Raw genomic sequence first — 20,903 nt, 5'->3', positions numbered from 1 at the left:
CTTTTATGTGATAGTGGCCTAAATATATTTTTTATGTATTAATAGTAAAAGTATGGACTTTAAATGTGTTTAGAAGTGAAAGTGCTGTGACAAGGTGGCAAACCAGCAAGGTCTCATGTTGTGAATGATCGACGCATCGAGACGCGATTGGTCACTTTCACAATACATGTCGAAACCGAACCAATCAGCTTCCACGATGTTGAGACGCTGACCAATCGGGTGCACGCTTGCAGTTCGCTCTCCAAAGGAGTATTTGAGGGTGTGGGGTGACTCAGCGCAGCCCGGAAACATCCCTTTTTTAACATCTTGTAACCAGCGGGTTGGAGTTCACTGGTGAGTAAGATTTCCCGTGCTGATTAATTTAAATCTTTAACGTGATTTGAAACGTTTAGTATGATAAATTAAAGAAGAAACCAAAAGATGGCTACACATTTGTAGCGACGTACGACGGCACATGTTGACTGTTGCTGTTTGATGATGCGAGCATGAATATTAGCTAGTGTAACTTGGCGGTTAGCTGGACAAAATGTACCTCTGTCTCTTTAATCAGCGTATGCTGGACGAGAAACTCGCCCTCTTCAATGATAGGAAGGCTAGTAACTTTGTTCTCAATCACTGTAGCTCACATTTCTGCCAGGAGTTAGCTTCATTTACGAGACTCCATTCAACTAGCTGCCCTGTGACCAGTGACACATTAGCTTGTTTTAAATAACAGATGTTTCAGCAACTAAAGCTGAGTGAACAGCTTCTTTAGGAATCCCTCATTTATTTTGTTTACAACAAACTTTGTTGTTCTAATCTAAGGTGTTTTAGAGCTAATTTTCCCCAGGTTTTATGGGTTTTCGTTTTATTAAAACGTCTACAGTTTTTGCACTTATTCTACTGTAGTATATATTACCAATTACTTTGTTTAAGTCTATGTATTTTGATTAAAACACTAACATATCCAGGCTTACAGAAGGCTTCAGGAGACAAACTAGTGTTGTCCACACAGCTGGCCACTAAAGCACTTAGTTACTGGGAGCCTCTCACAAACGTAAATATGTATTTAACTGAATTTGTGTGTGTGTGTGTGTGGGGGGGGGGGGGGGGGGGGGGATCTACGATCAATGAATGTCCGTATCTTAGCACTGATACTGGGGATTCCCTGAGAGGTTGACATTTCTTCAGTTCTCAACTTTCCTAATTCGAGTACAATACAAGGACTTGGCTGAAAATGCATGTATAAAGCAGCCAAATCCAGAAGAAACTAACTCAAGAAAGCCTGAATGAAAATGTCTGACTCCTTGGACACAAAACCAAAAGAAATCTGGTGGTTTGGGTATAAAACTGGACTTCAAAAGGGCAATTGCCTTGAGATGCTGAATCTAAGAATCTTAACAGATTTTTAATGTTCTGAGTCAAGCTGCCACTGTTCATGTAAAAGGGATGGGGAAACTGATGAAATAGGAAATTAGCTTAGGCTCTGCAGGCCAGCATACTATCTTAATGCTTACAGTAAAGTATCATCCTCCAAGCAGAAACAATATGTTATCTGTTATTATTTAAATTGACAGCATGCTGCATTAACAGAAATCCTGAGTGAGGCTTTCAGCTTGGTGTGCTGCTGCGTCTGGACAGCCGTGCACTGAGAGGCAGGATTTATTGACAAGAAGCTGCATATAGACGTGCAGCATTCATGTAGCATTGGTATAGTGAAAGTTCATGGTTTATTTGTGGTTATAAATGATGATTTTGTGCATTTTTAGCATATATGGTTGTTGTTTCCCTCACATGAGAATAAGATCAATGTTGATTAAACCATTAGCACAGGTGGGAGCATGAGTTGAAGGAAATGATCTATAAATAATCTTCTGTCGATGTGGATTCTATACATCAGTATTGACTCTTCAGGCATCGGGATCTTGAGGTGTAAGGCTCATTCAGATGAGAGCTGCAGTGACATAGTTTATCCACATGTTACTAAGAGTTTCTCATTTTCCTGGTGTGTGTGAAATTTGACCACGTTCCACTGCTTGTGTTATTATTTCAATGACGTGTTTGATTGAATAGCTCTTTGTCACGATTAATGTTTTAATTCTCGATAAAATAATTTCTGGAATTTTTCTGTGTCTTTACTTGGCTAAGCTTTTGGTAATGCTTCAGATTTTACTTTGCAGGGATGCATAAAAAAGCACTTTATCAATAAAAACTCATGTGTTTTTTTTACTCAAACACCAAGTATTAAATTATATTAAACATTGAGAAATCAAATTAAAGCATCATCATTTGGAAAGCAAAACCCAGAACAGACACAATAATCATTTGTCAGATTTGTATTAATGTTACTCTATATTAGTTTTGGTTTATTGATGTTTGCATATTTAAGATTTTATCTTGGGTTGTAACCGGTTGTAACCCTAACTAACTCTGACCTGAAGGGGGCGATAGAGTTTTAGCCATGTGAGTTTTTGTTGCTGCTGAAGAGTTGTTTCACCACTGTAAGAAAATACAGTGGAACAGCTTCAGTTAGGCAGTTTTGATCTCAAATTATTTAGTCTGTGTCTTGAAGAACTAATTGCTTTTTAATTGATTGTTAAACAGAAAATATGATGTCACTGCCTTATTTAACCACGTCCCTTCATCAAATCTGTATCTGTATCTGTTTTATTTATTTATTTATTTTTACAGGTAGACATGAAAACGTTAATTAGGTCAATAAATAACAGTTGCAAATCGCTTGTCAGCTGAAAGTACAAAGTATTGATTTTGGGATACTTGCATAACAATTGGAGTCTGAGCTGCAGCTATAACTGCTGCAAAAGCACTTTTAAAGTGTCAAAATAAAATAAAATGTGCAAATGTTTTCATTTGTATTCATGATTTATATTTAGGCTAAATTGATCATTAAGTTGTGCATAAATCTGTTTCTCTAATTTACACCACCAACGAAAAGTGTTAGTTTCTGTCATAGTAATATAATAGTTGTTACATAAATATTTGGCATGTTTGAGCTGTGTATTTTAATCACGGACATTAAATTTGCTTGATTGAGTCATTTATTCAGAGCAGACATGAAGAATGATTTTATTGCCACCTACTTCTTGAGATAATCTGGGTCATCGGGAGATTAGTGCTGATTTTACATCTTTGCCACTTGAAGGAGAGATTGGCTGCGTTTTCCTTCCTAACTAATTTGTATTTTTTTTGTTACGTTTGCACTTAAAGACCGAAACATGTCTTATTTTAGAAATATTTCAAAAGCCAGATGTCTGTTTTATGTATTTTCAACACAAATGAGCCTCCTTAAGGAACAGGCAGCCAACCCCAATAGTCACGTGGTACAGGTTGGAACAACGTCACCAGGGATAAGCGGACAGAAGCAGAGAGCCTCCCGACTGAGCTGCGGCACTTTTGTTGTGGCATTTGTCTCGTTCCTGCTCTTCTTTTTGTTTCCCCATCCGACCAGAGATAGAACAGAGTATCTGTTCGACATTTAGAGACCCAAATGCCCGGTCCCACCCAAGCCCTTTCCCCAAATGGAGAAAATAACAACGACATCGTCCCGGACAACGGAACCAACATCATTCCTTACAGGAAAAATACAGTGCGAGGAGAGCGCGCCTACAGGTAAACCGGTGTAACGCCGCATTAGCTACCACGTTAGAGCAATAGTAGTAATAAGGACACCGCTAGAAACCCATGTTCTGGCCTTTCTCCTAGGCTGCTTTTCATTTGCAGCCGTCCGCTTTTCCCTCATTGCTGCATTCCCAATGTTACGTCCTGTTAGCTGAAACTGTGGCGCACTTCTCTATCAAATCACCCATTTTAACTGCAGGAAACCCTTTAAGATGACCACTGGAGGCCATAGATGGTTAGGTGTTGTGGTCTGGGAGGGTACAGGTAGATTTTAGGGGGTTGGGTCAAATGACGGACACAACCAACCAGCCACCGCTACTGCTGCTACAGCATTCGTCCCAAATCCTTCCGCTAAAGACCAAACAGCCTATTGTGTCCTGATTAAATAGTGTTTGGTGGGTTTTATTGGAGTGTGAAACACAAACAGCAGCAGCAGAATTAACTCTTCTCCATGGGAGGATTCTGGCATCAGCCCAGCCCTGCCATGCTAACAAAGCATGCTAACAGCGGCGCATACATCCGCTTTGTTGACATGAGATGGGCTGGCCCAGTTTCCTTCCTTCCTTCATCCACAATTTCAGCTCTTCTGCAGCGCACCTCAGCACTATCTGCTCATTCTCGTGCATGGAATTTATTTTAATGCAGTCACGCCATTATTAGTGCAGCTTGTTCTGACCGTGCCTGAAATGGTTTGTGTGCATGGAGATGAGAGATTAAAATACATGAAATGGTTTGTTCTTTTTTATTTATGTTGTGTTTTTTGCTGTTTAAAAATAGCAGAAAAATAATGACTGGAAACTTGTAAGAAACTGAAAATATACATGTGATAGCTGCTTTTACTGGCACAAGTTAGAACTGCTTAATCTGAGCTAAGAAAGTTTTATGATAGGCTCTTGCAAGAATCCCCAAGACTATTCTGGATTGTATTATTATTTAGATTTTTTTACTTTTTCAAATATACTTTATTACACAATAAAATACCCACATCTCTTTTTTCTTGGGTGAAGTGGTGGACTAAGAAATATTGATTGGCTCTTATGTGGACAGTTTGTGTAATGGCCTAATCTGTAGATTAAGGATCAAAGTTTGCATATAATTGTTGGTGCCTTGGTATGTATGTTTATTTGTAGCCCCGATGCTAGTGTTATGTAACCCGATAAGCTTCCTTTTTCTTTAATGATGGAGCAACTATTTCTATTTAGGAAAAATCTGATATTTTCAGATACTGATTACAAAAATGTATGCATCAATATCTCTTTCTGAGATTAAATTTTTTTAAAGAAAATCCTAAAGATAGATTGATAAATTAATGATTTTCCTGCAAAACACTTCTTATAAAATAATCTGCGAGTTGTGACATGGATTTTTAAAATTACTAGTGTGTGTGTGTGTGGGGGGGGGGGGGGTCACAATCACTTTATGCAAGCTGAGGCATTTTGAAAGTATTTTGACCTGATAATGTTGTGCATGAGGTGGCCTGGACTGGTATTGTGTTGCAACAAAGAGGGTTGTGTGTGTGTGTGTGTGTGTGTGTGTGTGTGTGTGTGTGTGTGTGTGTGTGTGTGTGTGTGTGTGTGTGTGTGTGTGTGTGTGTGTGTGTGTGTGTGTGTGTGTGTGTGTGTGTGTGTGTGATAAAATACCCAAAATTATGATGTAATCTGCATTTGTTTGGTTTCTTTCACTGTTTCAGGTAATAATAATTTCTTTAACTGATTTTTTTTTTTAGATATGAGAAAATAAGATTGTTATTTTTGTTTTTACTTCATGAGGGACAGAATGATGTTTTTGTTTTTCAGTTGGGGGATGGCGGTCAACGTGTATTCTACCTCAATAACCCAGGAGACTATGAGCAGGCATGACATCACTGCCTGGGTTAACGACATTCTCTGCCTAAACTACACGAAAGTGGAGCAGCTCTCCTCAGGTGAGAGCAGATTAAAAACAACGCCTTTAGTTCAGTCTTTTTTGTTTTTTTAGGTATTTTTATTCCGTACACGCAAGTGTCAGTGGCTTTTCCAGGAGAAAAAATATTTTTAGAGATGTTTTACACTTAAAATCATCATTTAAGTGTGAACTAAGTTGAAGTCACTTGTGAGGAAACTGATTCCCTTCTCCTTAGCAGAGTTTTCTAAAAATAAATCCTGTAGTCTGCAGTAAGTAATCCAATTTCAGTCAGTTGCAGCCTCACAAACACTTGTGCACAGCCCCACTTTATTAAAGGTGTAAACTAATTGTTTGACCACATCTTATTTGCACGTTACGTCTTACACGGAGCACGCGTCCTCTTTAAAATGACATGCCTATATGAAAAATGTCATTCAGGGAATATTTAAGGAAACACAACAAGCTAAATGTGAAGAAAAATAACAGTTATTATTTTAGAGAACATTTATACCTCGGTAATAAACAAAGTTGGGCTCTGTTCCCCAATGTGCCTGTTTTACTGTATACACATGTTTATTTAAACAGCAAATTATTACTTTCTTGTAAAACTGTATTTTATGCACATATTGTTACTGTAAAGTCTTTTGTTAAGTGTATATATATATTTTCATGGATATGCATACTTGCATTTACTTTGAACTGCTGCTGTCACACCTGAATCCCTCCCATCTTCCACAGAACAATAAAGGATATATATTCTGTTTTGTTATTTGTACAGGAGCTGCTTATTGCCAGTTCATGGACCTGCTCTTCCCTGGCTGCATCAGCCTTAAAAAGGTCAAGTTTCAAGCTAAACTGGAGCACGAGTATATTCACAATTTCAAACTCTTGCAGGCATCCTTCAAGAGAATGAATGTGGACAAGGTGGGTTTCTAAAACGTTACTTTACTCCAAACAATTGCATGCTGTTGTGGGCTAAATGTTTTTTATATATATAATTTTTTCAGATTATTCCTGTGGAGAAGCTGGTAAAAGGCAGATTTCAGGACAATCTTGATTTCATCCAGTGGTTTAAAAAATTCTTTGATGCCAATTATGACGGTAAAGAGTATGACCCAGTCGCTGCCAGGCAGGGTCAGGATGCAATCCCCCCACCTGATCCAGGCGAGCAAATCTTCAATCTGCCAAAGAAGTCTCACCATGCAGCCAGCTCCCCTACGGCGGGTAAGCATCCACTGCAACAGTATTTAAATGAATATAAATGCAACTAGAATTCTGAACACAGGTTTTTTTCATGTGCTGCAGGAGCATCCCGATCAAGCGCTACGACCCCCAAATCAGCAACACCGACGTCTAGACCTTCGTCCGCTAAAAAGATCCCTGTAGCTTCAACGCCTCCTGCTAAAGGAGAGAAAGACCTGGAATCTCAGGTCACACATCTTACAGAGCAGGTAGAATCAACAAAGCCGGTTTCTTTTGCAGTGAACGTACTAATGTGGGTCTGTTTACATCAACTTACCCCATTATATTAAACTAGCCCTCATTTTGACTGCTAAGCAGTCATTAAACTGTGATCAGATCCAGGGTCACAGATGCTCATCCACAAAATGCACAACATGCTCTTTGTTGTTGGCAAGATGCCAGCATGGTTGACCCAACCTTAGAGCAGGACAGGGGTAGGGGGCGTGGCCTGTTTGATCAGTCAGGCTGCATTACAGTGGCCCAACACATCAAGGTCAAAACAAACACAACTCCAGCTTGAGTCTGCTTTTATAAGGAGACCTGCTAGCTTGCTGATACGATAAAGAGCGGTTTCAAAACAAAGGATTGATTTATAGATTTCCTGCTTAGGTTCTTTAATCTCTAAATTCGATACAAAGCATTTTATTGATTTTGAACTGATTCTCTTTATTCTTCTGTTTCTCAGCTTTCTACTGTTTTACCTGGTTAGTTTTATTTGATGCTCCAAGCACTGTTTTTTATTAATTTATTTCCCAGGTGAACACATTAAAATTGGCACTTGAAGGAGTCGAGAAGGAGCGAGACTACTACTTCAGCAAGCTGCGAGAAGTGGAGCTGCTGTGTCAGGAGCAGAGCGAAGAAAACGCCCCATTTGTCGATCGGCTCATGGAGGTGCTTTATGCCTCAGATGAACAGGTCAGCTGATGAGTCATCTAAACGCTGTTTTGGGCAGATCTGCAGCGATGTTTGTGGTGGAAGAATTTCATTAACGTGTGGTTAATTACTAGCCTAGTGAACTAGACCAAATTCTTGCTTTGCAAAGAATGGTCTAGGCATGCTCCATTGGAACCTCCGCAGCTCCTACCAGGACTTTGGCTAGCCAATCACAGCTCTCTAGAGGGGTTTCAAACACATAAAGAGCTGTGATTGGTCCATAATGGTGGGCCAGTCATAGTACTCTATCTGCTTAGTGAACAAATCACAGAGCTTTATCCGCTTTGTGGGCCAATCAGGGCACTCTATATGCCTGGTGGGTGGGATGATGCAACAGAGTGAAACAAGAGTATGTCACATTCATTGTCCAGTGGAATGCGGAGATCATTTGAAAGACAACGGTAGAACCCGCCCCACAACCGAGAGCCGTCAATGGAGCATGGCCAGACTAAATAATACATTTATTTAGTCTGGCTTGCCAGGCTAGTTAATTACATGAGTTTGCCTCAAACTATAATCCGTGTCGGCTTTTCCTTTTAGGATCGAGCAGAACTGGCTGAGGGTGACGGACAGGAAGTGGACCAGCAAGCCCATGAGGGGGCACCACATGACCAGCAGGAGGAACAGGATGAATACTGATTGCCATCATCAGTCACCATGGTTACACCCCTCTTTTTAAGATGTGAGAACTGTCAAGGACTTTATTTACTCCTCGTGTTCTTATTTTTATTTTGTTCTCTCCAAGACTGAGCACAACAAGCAACCACCTGGATAGGCGTACCATCACAGGGTTTTACTTTTTGTATCTCTTTGCTCACTGTTCAATGTTTTTGTGACTTTTGGTGAGCTGCTGTGGCGGGTTAGTGTAAACAACCTCCACTAGCAGACAAGCGCAGACCATCACAGACGTTTCCGAGGATCGCGTGCGTGGAAAAGTCCACTCAAATTCTACAGTAGTTGTGATAAAATGCTGACGTTTAGATGGGTAACTGTTACCTGTCGGTGTAAGTGTTAAACTCTTAAGCTTTTGTCCTTTTAATTATTTTATTATTATTATTTTGTTGTCATTTTTCATATCAACATTAATCACAGGAATGCAATAAGCAAGGCCATGGAATGGCTCACAGTAGCTCTTATTTAACCTTCCATACGTTGCACTGGCATTGACTCTGTATTGGGCAATCTGTCCATAAGTCTTCACCGTATTTATTATTATTATTAAGCCTTAGAAGTAGTGCAAAAATCTGCTTTGCATTCTCATGAAGGAGGTCAATCCAGTCAGATTTGAGTAAAAATGTAGTAAAAGGCCATTTTGGGGCTGTCTGACAGCTCTTCTCACAAATACAAGATTTCAGATCATCAGTGTGTTCATTTAGACTGAACTAGTCTTAAAATGTTGCTGCGTGTTTAGATTTCCACCTTCAGCTGAAATTTTCAGTTTTAGAGTTTTGACATTTTTCATAGGTTTTTTAAACCACAGGTCTTAGGGGCTTGAGTCGGTTCACTGCGCAGTCTCACTATATTCCAGTAATTGCATTGTAAACCCATTCTTAATATAGCATTAACTAATATTGAGCTGACCGGTGCACCACAATGTTTTAGTTATATATTATTGTGTAAATGAAATAAAGAATGTAAACATGTACTGTCAATAATAATAATAATAATAATAATGAATGGTAAATGTATTTTTTTTGTGTCCCACTCATTATGCATTCCCCAAAAATGTGTTGCATGGTTGCATTTTGGTTGTGAATAACTTGACCTGCTTTTTACATATTTAATAAAAAAAACAGACATGTTACATGTACGTTTGTATGTTTAATTTGTCATTTAAAATGCTACAGATCAATTTGGTGTTAATTTTTTTTTATTTCGACTCCACAGGAGAATTACCATTTTATAGTAAACTGACTAATGGCGGGCATCACTTATTACTGAAATAACTAGTTTATTCTTAATAATAGTTGATCTGTGGAATATTTCAATAAACAATTTAGGAGGAAATGATGGTTGTGCAACAGTCAATACCGCCCGCCTCCGGACTACGCTGGCAATTAATGAAACACCCTATTTTTCAACTTAGCCACGCAAGTTAACTTCCTCTTGTTAGCTCTCTACCTGCCTTGTAGATCAGTAGGGCATAAAGCACTGCTAGCTTTTCAGAAATGTGATAAATCTTTAGCGTTTAGCTTATAGGATTCCTCAAACAACAACAGCTACCACTAGTTTGATATTTTTGCCCGCATGTCATCGCGAAAGGTAAGAAAGTTGCTAACTAGCATGCTGAATTATGCTAAAATATTGTAGCTAGTGCTTTTGCAACACCGGTGTTGTGACTCCTCCCGTCCACAGAGTGGAGCTTACCCACCAGTTATGGACGACCACATTTTGATAAATTTTTATTGAGTATATTCTAAGTGTATTTTAGATTTTAATGTAACGTTTAATTAAAGTGTTTATGTAGCTTTTGAATCTAACTTTATTATTCAACAAATCCTCAGCGTAAACGGTCCTCCAAGGCCACATGGTGCCCCTCGTCTCCTAATCCACAGAGAGTTGAGAGAGAGACGTCCTTACTTTCATCTGCCCGGAGTTGGGCCAAGTGTGGAGACAGTTTTCTGGAGACTCCGGCTATAAAGGTAGACCTTGTCACATACAAGCATCACGCCGCCCACCTGTTTGCAATATTAACGCAAATTCTCACCTTTCTATATTAATTTTGGCTTTTGTTGCAGAATCTTTACCCATCAAAAAGAAAACTGTCAGTCGCAAGAAAGCTGTCTCAGTCTCCTGCTTTAGGTATTTAGAACATAGTTGATTTTTGGGGATCATTAATGTTTGTTGTGGTTTTCTAATTTTTTTTTTCAGGACTGGCCTGTAATAATGTGATTATTTCTTTGAGCAATAACTTGTGGTTTCCCCCTCATGATGTAAAGAAAACAAGACTTTTGAAGCAACTAAAGTTAGCCCTCTCATTAGGTGGATAAGTAATTTAACCCTCTGGAGGCAGGCGTTAAAACCTACCTACCTGGTTACTCCACATACGTATTTCATGAGCATTTTTTTTACTCAGAAGTACCCCTGAAGGACTTAGTTGTTCGTCCTTTTATCAAAACTTATTTTGAGCCTGAGCGGGTTATCTCTGCCGTGTTACAATTTTTTGTCTTCTGTTTTCTTTTCTCAGTGCAGATCAGTGATTCTCAACTCTCTGAGGATCCAGTACAAATCGCATGGAGTTCCAGTGACTCTGAACCCTCTGACAATGAAAATCAAGCTCATCATCAGTCCAAAATAACTTCACAGCAGCAGCAGTTTCGAAAACTAGGGAGACCCTCAGCTCCTGTCCAGTCATGCAAAGGTAAAAGATTAAGCCCCTTTTCACCTGAGTTAACAGTTAACATATTTGCATCCATAGTTTGATTTTTCATATTTTGGCAAACCATCATTGTTCTTTTATAGTATATTAGAAAACAAAGACATTTTAATAACTGAGCGAGACTTAAACAGGTTTAAAAAGTGTTATAAAATACCTCATTTTTGGCTGTGTTGTCGTCCTTTAATTAAAAATAGCTTTTTAATGTGCAATGCCAACAGCGTTGAACTGATCTCATTTACATTCATTTTGTTTCTAGATTTTCCGTTTTGCTTGTTTAATGAACATTTGCTGCTTGATAAAAGCAAAAACGTGTTGATGAAACATGCTCACTCTCTGTCTTTAGATGATCTTCCTGTTATAGACACAGACAGTGATCAGGATTTGTCTGAGGAGGATGTTGAAAACGACAGCGGGCAACAAATCTCAGACTGTGAGTCAAACTCTGCTGATGAGAAACTACAGGACCTTCCTGTTAAACCTACAACTGTGAGTGAACTCTGAATATTAATGTTATTCTCGTTAAAACCTACAAAAGACAATATAGGCTGATGGGTGCAATAGTATTTACAATTGCAGTTTTTATTATAGGACACTAGGTGGCGCAAGACATCAAGCAATGGCATGATCCACAAAACAAAATACATCTGTCATCAGTAAATGACACCACAAGGTGGTGTTTTTCTCCCATCGTGCTTTGAAAACTTGACAGAGCCTAAAGTCTTGTATCCAGCACTTTCTAGAATCAGGTTATGTTGTTTCAAAGTTCACGGGCTCAGGGAGCTATAAACCCTAGCTCAAGGGGAAGGGACGCCTGAGCCATCTAAAGCAGATGTTAATATATTTCTCTACATGCAAGACATGGTGGCATAATTGGTTGCATTGTTGCAGCAGTAAGGTTGCAGGTTTGAATCCCATCTGCAGTCGTTCTGTGCAAAGCATGCATGTTCTTCCCATGCATCAGTTTGATGATCCAGCTTCCTCCCACTGATCAAACTGTGCATGTTCAGGTGAGATGGAGATTTGAATTACCGTCCATGTGTGAATGGTTTTGTCTCTGTCCCCCCCCCCCCCCCCCACTCTCGCTCAGTGACTGCTGGAAGGCACCAGCTCCCCACGAACCTTGTGTAGATGTAGCGGTTCAGAAAATGAATCAAAATCAAGTTCTGAAAGACAGTTGGGGTGACAGTGTTTAGAGAAATCAAAACAGATACAGAAGCTTTTTCTGGGGAAATTATAGAGCTTATTTAAAATGACATTTGAGGATTTGACTCCTTTCATCCCGTTTAAATTTAATTTAAAGCAGTGCTGTTTATAATGATTAATTAGACTATAAACAGTTGTAAGAAAGAAAGAAATCAATCTTTTATATATTGATGAGGTGATAAATATGTTTATATATATTTACATTCATATAAAGTGATAAAATGCTGTGTTTTTTGGTGAATGAACATCTCTTGCTAGGTTATTATTGTTTAAAATTGTACCTTTTTTGCACTTCTTTGCATTCAAATACACTTTTTCCTTCTCATAAGTCATTCACAAGCAGTGTTTGGTTAAGGTATGGCTGGCATGCACAGAATGCACAGGGAGTGGTGATTGTGCCCAGATCCACGCCAGTCTAACTTTTATGTGACATATTTACATAAACAATCAAATTATTGACCTTTTGGTTTGATTGCACTGTTAATGATTGTGATATTAAAGAATGCTATTAGCTAATAAGTTATGAGGATGCACGCTGAGAGGAAGCCTTTTGACAGATTACCATCACATTAATAACCCACAGACCATAGCTACTTCCTTTTGTCACATTTTGGATTTGCTGCTGTCAGCTTTCTGGGGTCAAGCGCGACTTGAAATCGCTTGTGGTCAAACGACTTAAAGGTCCACGTTTCCAGGGCTATCGATGTGTTCGAGTTTCTCTTGAGAAGTTTCCACAGGTTTATTAGAGATGAAAAATAACATTTTTGTCATTTAGTGTGTGGATTTATGTTATAGTTTATTCTAAGTTGTGTAAATATTAGCAGCGGTGGTCCAAGCAGTGGTGCAGTGATGCTTATATAGTGGGGAAATAGTAAATCAAGCGGGAAGCAAGAGGGCCGAGATCCTCATACAACCGTTTATTACTCCTAATTAATATATGGCTGACTCGGATGGCGCTTGCCTGCCAAATGTCTATGTAATTGTCCTAGCTGTTGAAAAGTGAACAGGCGGAGTCAGGGAGGCGACTCAGCATGTGAAGGACACTTTAAGAGGACGGCCACTTCCCTGCATACAGCTCGGTCTGACGCTCCAAACAGCACGCCCAAAGGGGTTAAATCCTTGCCTGCATCAAAGCGGGAGAAGCACCATAAAAGTGGTTTTACTACTGTTTGTTCAGGAAAAGCAGCAAGTGGATGAGGCTGTGTGGAGCTGTGCATTTACAATGCTTTCAGTGCTGGGGTGAAGACATTTTTGAGCTGGAGCCAGGGACATGGTGTTCCTTTTTCCTCTGTAGCTGGTTGGAGTGTGACGTCGGCTGGCACGCTGCCTAGCAGGGTCAAGTTGAGTCAAATAAAGAGAACAGATTGGCTGACAGCGCCTGGTATGCTCGGTCTTGTCTGCACATGACAGGAACTCAGGTTTCTAGTGGATTTTTCCATGTGAACTGATTTCCTCGGGTGCTTTAAGACATGATGCAGCAAAAAAAAAAAGCTTTTGTTACTATATCCATGGATTAATCAGCCTGACAGTATTTCAGTGTACCATGTCCACCCACTGTTCCTTTGAGCTTGTTGACTTTATTTAATTATTGTTAATTGACTGATGGCTGAGTCAGGTGTTAGTCAGTGTTTAACTTTAATGTCAATAAAGTTTCATGTCATGTACCTTTTTTTTTGTTTTTATTTTTTGGAGTAGGTAAATGAGCTTGAGATCTCGGGTTATGCGTCTGATGGAGAGGACATTAGCGGGACGTTCACCTCCAGCAAACCGGACTCTGAGATCTTTCCCCTCCAAAGTGGCGAGGGCAGCAAAAAGTCTGTCAGTGACTGGCTGAGATGTCAGGCGATGCTGCGGACGCCCAAAAAACAGGCGAATAGGCAGTCCAAGACCCCGGAAGACTCCGCCAAAAAGAGAAGAAAGTTTAAAAGGTTTGATTTGTGAAACTCTATGTTGATATTTTACTCCTACACTGCAACTTAAATAGTTAAAATTCAATAATATTACATTTTAACCAGATTTACCTCCTAGAGCACAAAACTATAAAACAGCATTGCTTCATAAAGGAGCCAACAAAGTCTACAGACACAACGGCGTATTGCTCTCTGCCAGGTGACTGTCGAAGTTCGATTGTGATGTTTCCACTGCAGAGCTGACGATGAAAGGGACACCTGGTGCCATTATGTGGGTGCTAAATGTCGTTTAAGCCCAACAATCTGAGAGATGGCTATCTGTAGAGCTCAGTGGCTTGTTTGTCTGCATCAGAAAATCTTTTATTCCTCTTTGAAACAAATCGTTCTGCGCAAGCCTCATATGTTCTCTGTGTGTGTGTGTGTGTGTGTGTGTGTGTGTGTGTGTGTGTGTGTGTGTGTGTGTGTGTGTGTGTGTGCGTGTGCGCGTGTGCGTGTGCGTGTGTGTGTGTGTGTGTGTGTGTGTGTGGGCGTGTGCGTGTGTGTGCGTGTGTGTCACAGTGGAGGTCTGGCAGAGAGGCTGAGCCGACTTCAGTGCAGGCAGAGGTCAGCTATCAGTTTCTGGAGGCACAAGTCCATCTCTGACACCTCGGCAACCACAACAGGTGAACCTCCTCACACCAGCCTGCTGCCTGTAGCAGATGAAGTCATGGTTTTGATCGAATGAATCCGTTTTTAGGTTTAGCAGTGAACTTTGATTTGTGAGTGGGATGAAGCCCACCTCTTGGCATTTATTTTTATCTATTTTTTTCGTTCCCCCTGTTTTGCACACGTGTGATGGTACGGAGGGGCCACTCTCAGGAAACGATGGCTGTAGTTTGATCATTGTGGCTCTGAACTGTGAACTCACTATGTAGGTGACAGGAAACTGCTTGCCTAGTTCATTTTTTTTCTTCCTTTTTCCTTTCCGTGGTGTAGTAAACCACTTGTGCTCGCTGGTTCTTTAAGTGTAGGACATAAGATCACCTAAAGGTGACAGTTGATGTGGAAAAACAACAGCTTTGACTAGAGTTTGTGGGCAGTTGATGGTTTGATTAGCCTTACACGAAGAATGCAGAGGTTTATTCTTAGTTGACCGCATTTTCAAAGTCTTATCAACATTTGATTTGATCTGTTCACTTCCACACAGTTGAAGTTGTGTGTGTAGCATCCAAGTATGTAAAAGAAAAAAACTTTTCAGAAAATATTCATTCCTTTTCTTTTTCTTAAATCTGGCGCATGGTGCCTTCCATGTGGTCAGAACTAGCAGCAATGTTGCCCGACTAGATTGTGTTGTTTTAGGAAACATCTTTGTTTTAAAAATATCAGGTGATGTAAGCCTTCTCACAAGAGCACGTGCTCACACGGAGGGCGTGGTTCAGGAGTTTTGCAGTTTAGAGACTAAAATCACAAAATAAATAAATAACAGAACCTTCATGTTTTTGTACATTTTAATGCCTCTTCAGCAACAGCCTTGATGTGATTCACTCTTTATTATATTAAACATCTTCAATGTAATACGTTAACTCAACTTTTTAAAACCCAGTTTTACACACATGCAGCAGAGTTTTCCTTCTTTCTCACATTTGAAGTATTCCTGCAGGGCATCGTCAAATTTCACTCCCCTTCATTATCTCTGTGGATTTCATGCGAAAAGCACAGTCAGCGCTGTGGTAAAATTCCAGATATTTGCACTGTCATACCCAAGTCAGCCAGTAAAAATAAAGTCACAGTTACACAGTGCAAATTGTTCTGGTTCTAAAAGTGAATTACTCTCATAACCCGTAACGACTCCCATAGAGAGCAAGCGGTACACTCTGTACTCACACATGCTAACATCTGTGTTTTTGTTGCTCTGCTCTCCAGTGGACAGGCCCGGCGTGCTGGTTCTGGAGGTGCTGCGCATCCACGAGGAGTGCAGCATGCAACTGGCTCTCTGTGAGCAACTCCATCCCCCCAGAGACGACCACCAGAGCCAGAAATCTGTCTCGGAAGAAAAAACGCACACGTTGGTGTTATTCAACAGGGAGACCGCAGCTCAGCTGAGCCCTGCACCCAGAGATATCATCCACATTCACCCGCCGTGGTGAGAGGATGCATCCAGCATCACACTTTCACTTCCTGTTCACTTAGATGTTTGCTTAATTTTTGGCTTCCAGGGTTAAAATTGTACGCAGATTTTGAAGAAAAAGGCAAAAGGGTTTGTTTTGGTTTTCAGCTTTTTGGGTTTACCATGAAGAGTTGCAACCAGCCATGGGCTTTGCTCTGAAAGCTTTCACCTGAATCACTAATGATTCGAGGCAAGACTCTGCTATACACACATTTAAGTGTGTTTTCCTCATTTAAAGCGTCCTGCGGGTTTGCTTGTGGAGGGGGGAAAAGTGTTTAGGACTGGAAAACGGATGCAACAAACATCACTGATGAAACAAAGGTGATGAATTTGTCATCGGTGAAATGTAAAATTAGGTTAACGCACCAGTAAATAAACAGAATTGAAACTAAACTGCAAACCACAAACACCAAGATGGAGCTGCTTACATTCAGATTAACAATGAGATTTCTGCAGCTTTGTTTGTGGGCTGATGATGGGACTGCTACCCAACAGCATCACAGCAGTGTTTGAGCAAAAAAATAAATAAACAAATAAAGCAGTTACGTGTAAAATAATAGTGTATGTATTATCACCTAACGTTAGGTATTAGAGAGGCAGGTGCAGAGGTCTAAGAGCCAGAAAGCTGCAGGAATACATGCCTTCAGGGAATTCGAATCTGGAAAAAATATTACGAAATTCCTTGCAGTTGCATGCTCTCATATTTAGAGATATAGTAAGATAAGTCTCAGCTTGTTTATTTTCATTAGCTATGATTTCAGACTAAGAGTCGATTTTAATTAGGTGATTTTGAAGTTTATTTGCAAAAACATGCATGATTTGCCCTCTGCAAATCGCATCCTCAGCAACCTCTGTTCAGTGAAATAGTTCACACAGAACCGAGCTAACCGCTAACGGCTAGTCCGATTACAGCAACGACTAAACTGCAATGCTGCTGTTCTCAAAAGCAGCTCCAGTCTGCTTAATTCATGCACCGTCAGTGCTGACACGACCTGCGTATTAGGGTGAAATTCTAGGGTTTTGAGTTTTGGTATTCAGACCATTTTCATGAGTTCAAAATTAACTTAAGGTACCAACTTCAAAACAGATGACTTTCACATTCGGTACCTACATTTCAAACCACTTTATGTTAATTTTTATTTAAAAACTCGTTGGCTGCTGTCAGTTTTTCATAGCATGGTTTTTTTTTTCAGCAGTAATATTAAATTCCAGCAAGACTAGACACCAGGAAGCACCTGAAGTGCTACAGTTTGCTGGTGCTACTCAGATTTACACAGACACAACTGCAAAAAGTGAATAATTTTTAAAATAAATATACTTAGGAGGCTGGAGTGCTTTAAGATCTGCAGCTGTCCTTTTTGGTCTTGGCTGTGCTCAGAGTAGCTGTTCTGTAGGTTGTGGGCTCCATTTCTCCAAACCCAGGCTGTTCAGAAAGCTATCACCACTGGCTAAGATGGTCTTCGTCTTCGTCTTCCTCCGCTTATCCGGGTCCGGGTCGCGGGGGCAGCATCCCAACTAGGGAGCTCCAGGCCGTCCTCTCCCCGGCCTTGTCCACCAGCTCCTCCGGCAGGACCCCAAGGCGTTCCCGGACCAGATTGGAGATGTAACCTCTCCAACGTGTCCTGGGTCGACCCGGGGGCCTTCTGCCGGCAGGACATGCCCGAAACACCTCCCCGGGGAGGCGTCCAGGAGGCATCCTGACCAGATGCCCAAACCACCTCAACTGGCTCCTTTCGATCCGGAGGAGCAGCGGTTCTACTCCGAGTCCCTCCCGAATGTCCGAGCTCCTCACCCTATCTCTAAGGCTGAGCCCGGCCACCCTACGGAGGAAACTCATTTCGGCCGCTTGTATCCGCGATCTCGTTCTTTCGGTCAGTACCCAAAGCTCATGACCATAGGTGAGGATTGGGACGTAGATCGACCGGTAGATCGAGAGCCTGGCTTTCTGGCTCAGCTCCCTCTTCCCCACGACAGATCGGCTCATCGTCCGCATCACTGCAGACGCCGAACCAATCCGCCTGTCGATCTCCTGATCCCTCCTACCCTCACTCGCGAACAAGACCCCGAGATACTTAAACTCCTCCACTTGAGGTAGGACCTCTCCCCCGACCCGGAGGTGGCAAGCCACCCTTTTCCGGTCGAGAATGACAAATGGATTGTGTTATGTGTTGCGATATTTAGATATTTGATTTGGAACATACGGTCTGTTTCTAAAATAGCAGAAACGAAGAGGGTCACACGTTTTCTGAGTTAAGTTGGTGTTTTTGCTTGTTTCTTTGGAAATTGTGTCTTGGCAGGCGGTCAAAACTACACACACACACACACACACACACACACACACACACACACACACACACACACACACATGCCCGCGCACACACAGAATGAAGGACTGAAAAACTACAGACTAGAGAGAGAGAGAGAGTCAGCTCTGAAAAGAATGCTGAGGAGGCAAAAGACAAGACTGGGCGCTTATTTTTATTAAAAATGTTATTTTAAATTCTTTATTCTGCATTATTGGTGCAACTTATTATTCTGAGCTCACAGCAGAGCTCACTAAAAGTCCAGAAATAAGAAGCTCTCCTTCCAATGGGGTGGGGGGTGGGTTGTGTCTGTTGTGGAGTTGGAGCAAGGCAGCACTTGACTCCAGCTGTTGGGAGTTTGGGTTGAGTCCGCTCTGGAATATCCAGGCTGGCGGATGCACAGGGGCCTCCTTAAAGCTCTGACGTCACGAACAGCTCCAGGGAATTCTTCACATTCCTCTTCCTGGCAGTAGTTAGGTCATTTCCAGAAAACAGGGGGAAAAACACAGAAGGATTATTTTCTGGAGCATTTGGGAGTAGAGAAAGAGAGAGAGAGAGCGCCAAAAGGCTGAGATTGAAAACACATGCTGGACTGAGAGTATCTCTGGCTTTAGCACCTCTCTGTGGCCCATATGTTTCATTTTTTAAGGAGCTTAACCCTCTTAAAAAACAGCTAGTTCCTCTAATTAATTTTTTGCAAATTTGTGCATATTATTGATTTAGTTTTTTTGAATCTATTTTATAATAAAAATAAAACAAGAACGTGTTATTTTGTCCAACTTTTAGGCGGAAAAAACCTGTTTAGACCAATGTGTCTGGTAAAATTCCTCTGACCAGTTTCCTGTGACACACGGGGCGTGTGGGTGGGGGTTCAACCTCCTACATAATTTCTGCCGGTAGGTTGGCTCCTCCCACCTCCCACGCCTTGTTTTGAGTGGGCCGAGCCCCGAGCGGAAATACCTGCAACGATTATTCACTCACAAACTGTGACGCCAGCGGCCCCGGCCACTCCTTAACCCAGTTAGTTACCTGTCTGATGATGACGGCTGCCCACTCACCTGTTGACAACCGGGTCACGCTTCCTGCTGGTTGGATTGAACTGGTTTTAACAACAGCACATTCTGCTCAGCCAAGATTTTGCTGTGATAAGCGATCTCTGTGCAGATGTTGTGATTAACTTCACATACTGGATTCATCATAGCACAATGGATTGCTTTGGGTTGAAGCATGTGTAAAGATTGCCAAGAGGAAGTAAAGTGGGGGTTGAATATTTACTCGTTCCATCTTAGAGCACAATAATTCAATATTTAATTGAAAATGGAGGATAATTTTACAATTTGATGTGTTTATTATTAAAGGGGCATTATGGAAGTTTGACAGCCAAAACATGTATAGAAATAATGTTTTCTTCATACATTCTCCTGCAATGCCCTGGTCCTGTAGAATGAGCCCTGGCATTTTTACTGTGATTGCCTGTTTTTCTGTAAAATCACAGAAAAAGAGAGCTGCTCGGGTCGAGCAGGCTGCTTCATGCGCGTTCACGCTCAGGCATAGCCCGTAGCATTTGCTATCAGTAGCGTTAGCAGCAGAGAGAGAGACTGTGCCACTTTGTCGCTGTTCCTAACGCCTAGTGACAAAGCTAGCTACATATCTGAGGACCCTTAGCTACTTTCTGTAGAACTTTCTTCTAGATATTTCCTGCAAATTAGCAACAAAATAGCCATTTTCGCTCCGAACCGTTCTTTGGTTTGACGTTGTTTCAGCTGTCATCAAGGATATAAAAGTTTCAGATGCTATGAATGTTACTGGTGTGTAGCTCACCTTGTAAGTTTTCTGACTCCCATGCAGAAGAGCCAGGTTCGATTCTGGATGTGAACATAGTTCATGTAGAGTTTCTTTTTCACATTAATGGTATTTTTTTTTTTACAGTAAGATGCCCAAATTTTTATTTGAGACTCGCCGAACGGCATTGAATTCACAGATGAAAAAGATGTGGGTTCAACTTTCATTTTGGAACAATTTTTAAAGCAAGGGAAGGGAATGGTCTGAGCATGCAGGAGGACTGACCCATCATAAACCTTTGTCGGCTGTGCTGAAGAGAAAGGTACAGAACCAAATTATTTAATTAATTAGCTGCATGTTCTCCTGTCCCTCTGTCCTCCGGGCCACACACACACACACAAGGGACTGTCTCAGCTGTTATTTTCGTTAAGGAGTGTGCACGTACAGCATGCGCGTCTCGTGCACGAGCCTACTATTGAAGCTGCCGTTAGCTTTTGGCCTGA

The 20,903-nt window shown here is 41.1% G+C and overlaps 2 protein-coding genes across 3 annotated transcripts in view; both read left to right on the top strand.

The window, feature by feature from the left end:
- Positions 1-215: 215 nt before the first annotated feature.
- On the top strand, positions 216-8,527 carry mapre2 (microtubule-associated protein, RP/EB family, member 2). Of its 2 annotated transcripts, none has more exons than XM_015956745.3 (7): positions 216-333; positions 5,415-5,542; positions 6,281-6,426; positions 6,510-6,726; positions 6,808-6,953; positions 7,501-7,659; positions 8,218-8,527. In XM_015956745.3, exons 2-7 carry the CDS (start codon positions 5,422-5,424, stop codon positions 8,314-8,316), a joined length of 888 nt encoding a protein of 295 aa, XP_015812231.1. In that variant the 5' UTR covers positions 216-333; positions 5,415-5,421; the 3' UTR covers positions 8,317-8,527. The 2 variants fall into 2 exon arrangements, with proteins under 2 accessions (XP_015812231.1, XP_015812229.1); XM_015956743.3 differs by lacking the exon at positions 216-333 and adding an exon at positions 3,350-3,609.
- A 1,225-nt stretch (positions 8,528-9,752) lies between these two features.
- Positions 9,753-20,903, top strand: part of spidr (scaffold protein involved in DNA repair) — a 47,546-nt gene continuing 36,395 nt past the window's right edge. Inside the window, exons 1-8 of the mRNA XM_015956742.3 lie at positions 9,753-9,939; positions 10,182-10,319; positions 10,416-10,479; positions 10,865-11,038; positions 11,400-11,542; positions 13,955-14,187; positions 14,728-14,831; positions 16,072-16,291. Of these exons, the coding sequence (XP_015812228.3) occupies positions 9,925-9,939; positions 10,182-10,319; positions 10,416-10,479; positions 10,865-11,038; positions 11,400-11,542; positions 13,955-14,187; positions 14,728-14,831; positions 16,072-16,291 (1,091 nt within the window). The 5' untranslated portion in view covers positions 9,753-9,924. The remainder of the gene's footprint in view (positions 9,940-10,181; positions 10,320-10,415; positions 10,480-10,864; positions 11,039-11,399; positions 11,543-13,954; positions 14,188-14,727; positions 14,832-16,071; positions 16,292-20,903) is intronic.

The sequence above is a fragment of the Nothobranchius furzeri genome, chromosome 11, assembly GCF_043380555.1.
Source record: "Nothobranchius furzeri strain GRZ-AD chromosome 11, NfurGRZ-RIMD1, whole genome shotgun sequence".
Lineage (NCBI taxonomy): Eukaryota > Metazoa > Chordata > Actinopteri > Cyprinodontiformes > Nothobranchiidae > Nothobranchius > Nothobranchius furzeri.
Note: the sequence above shows the minus strand (reverse complement) of the source record. Positions and strands in the feature narration are given on the sequence as shown.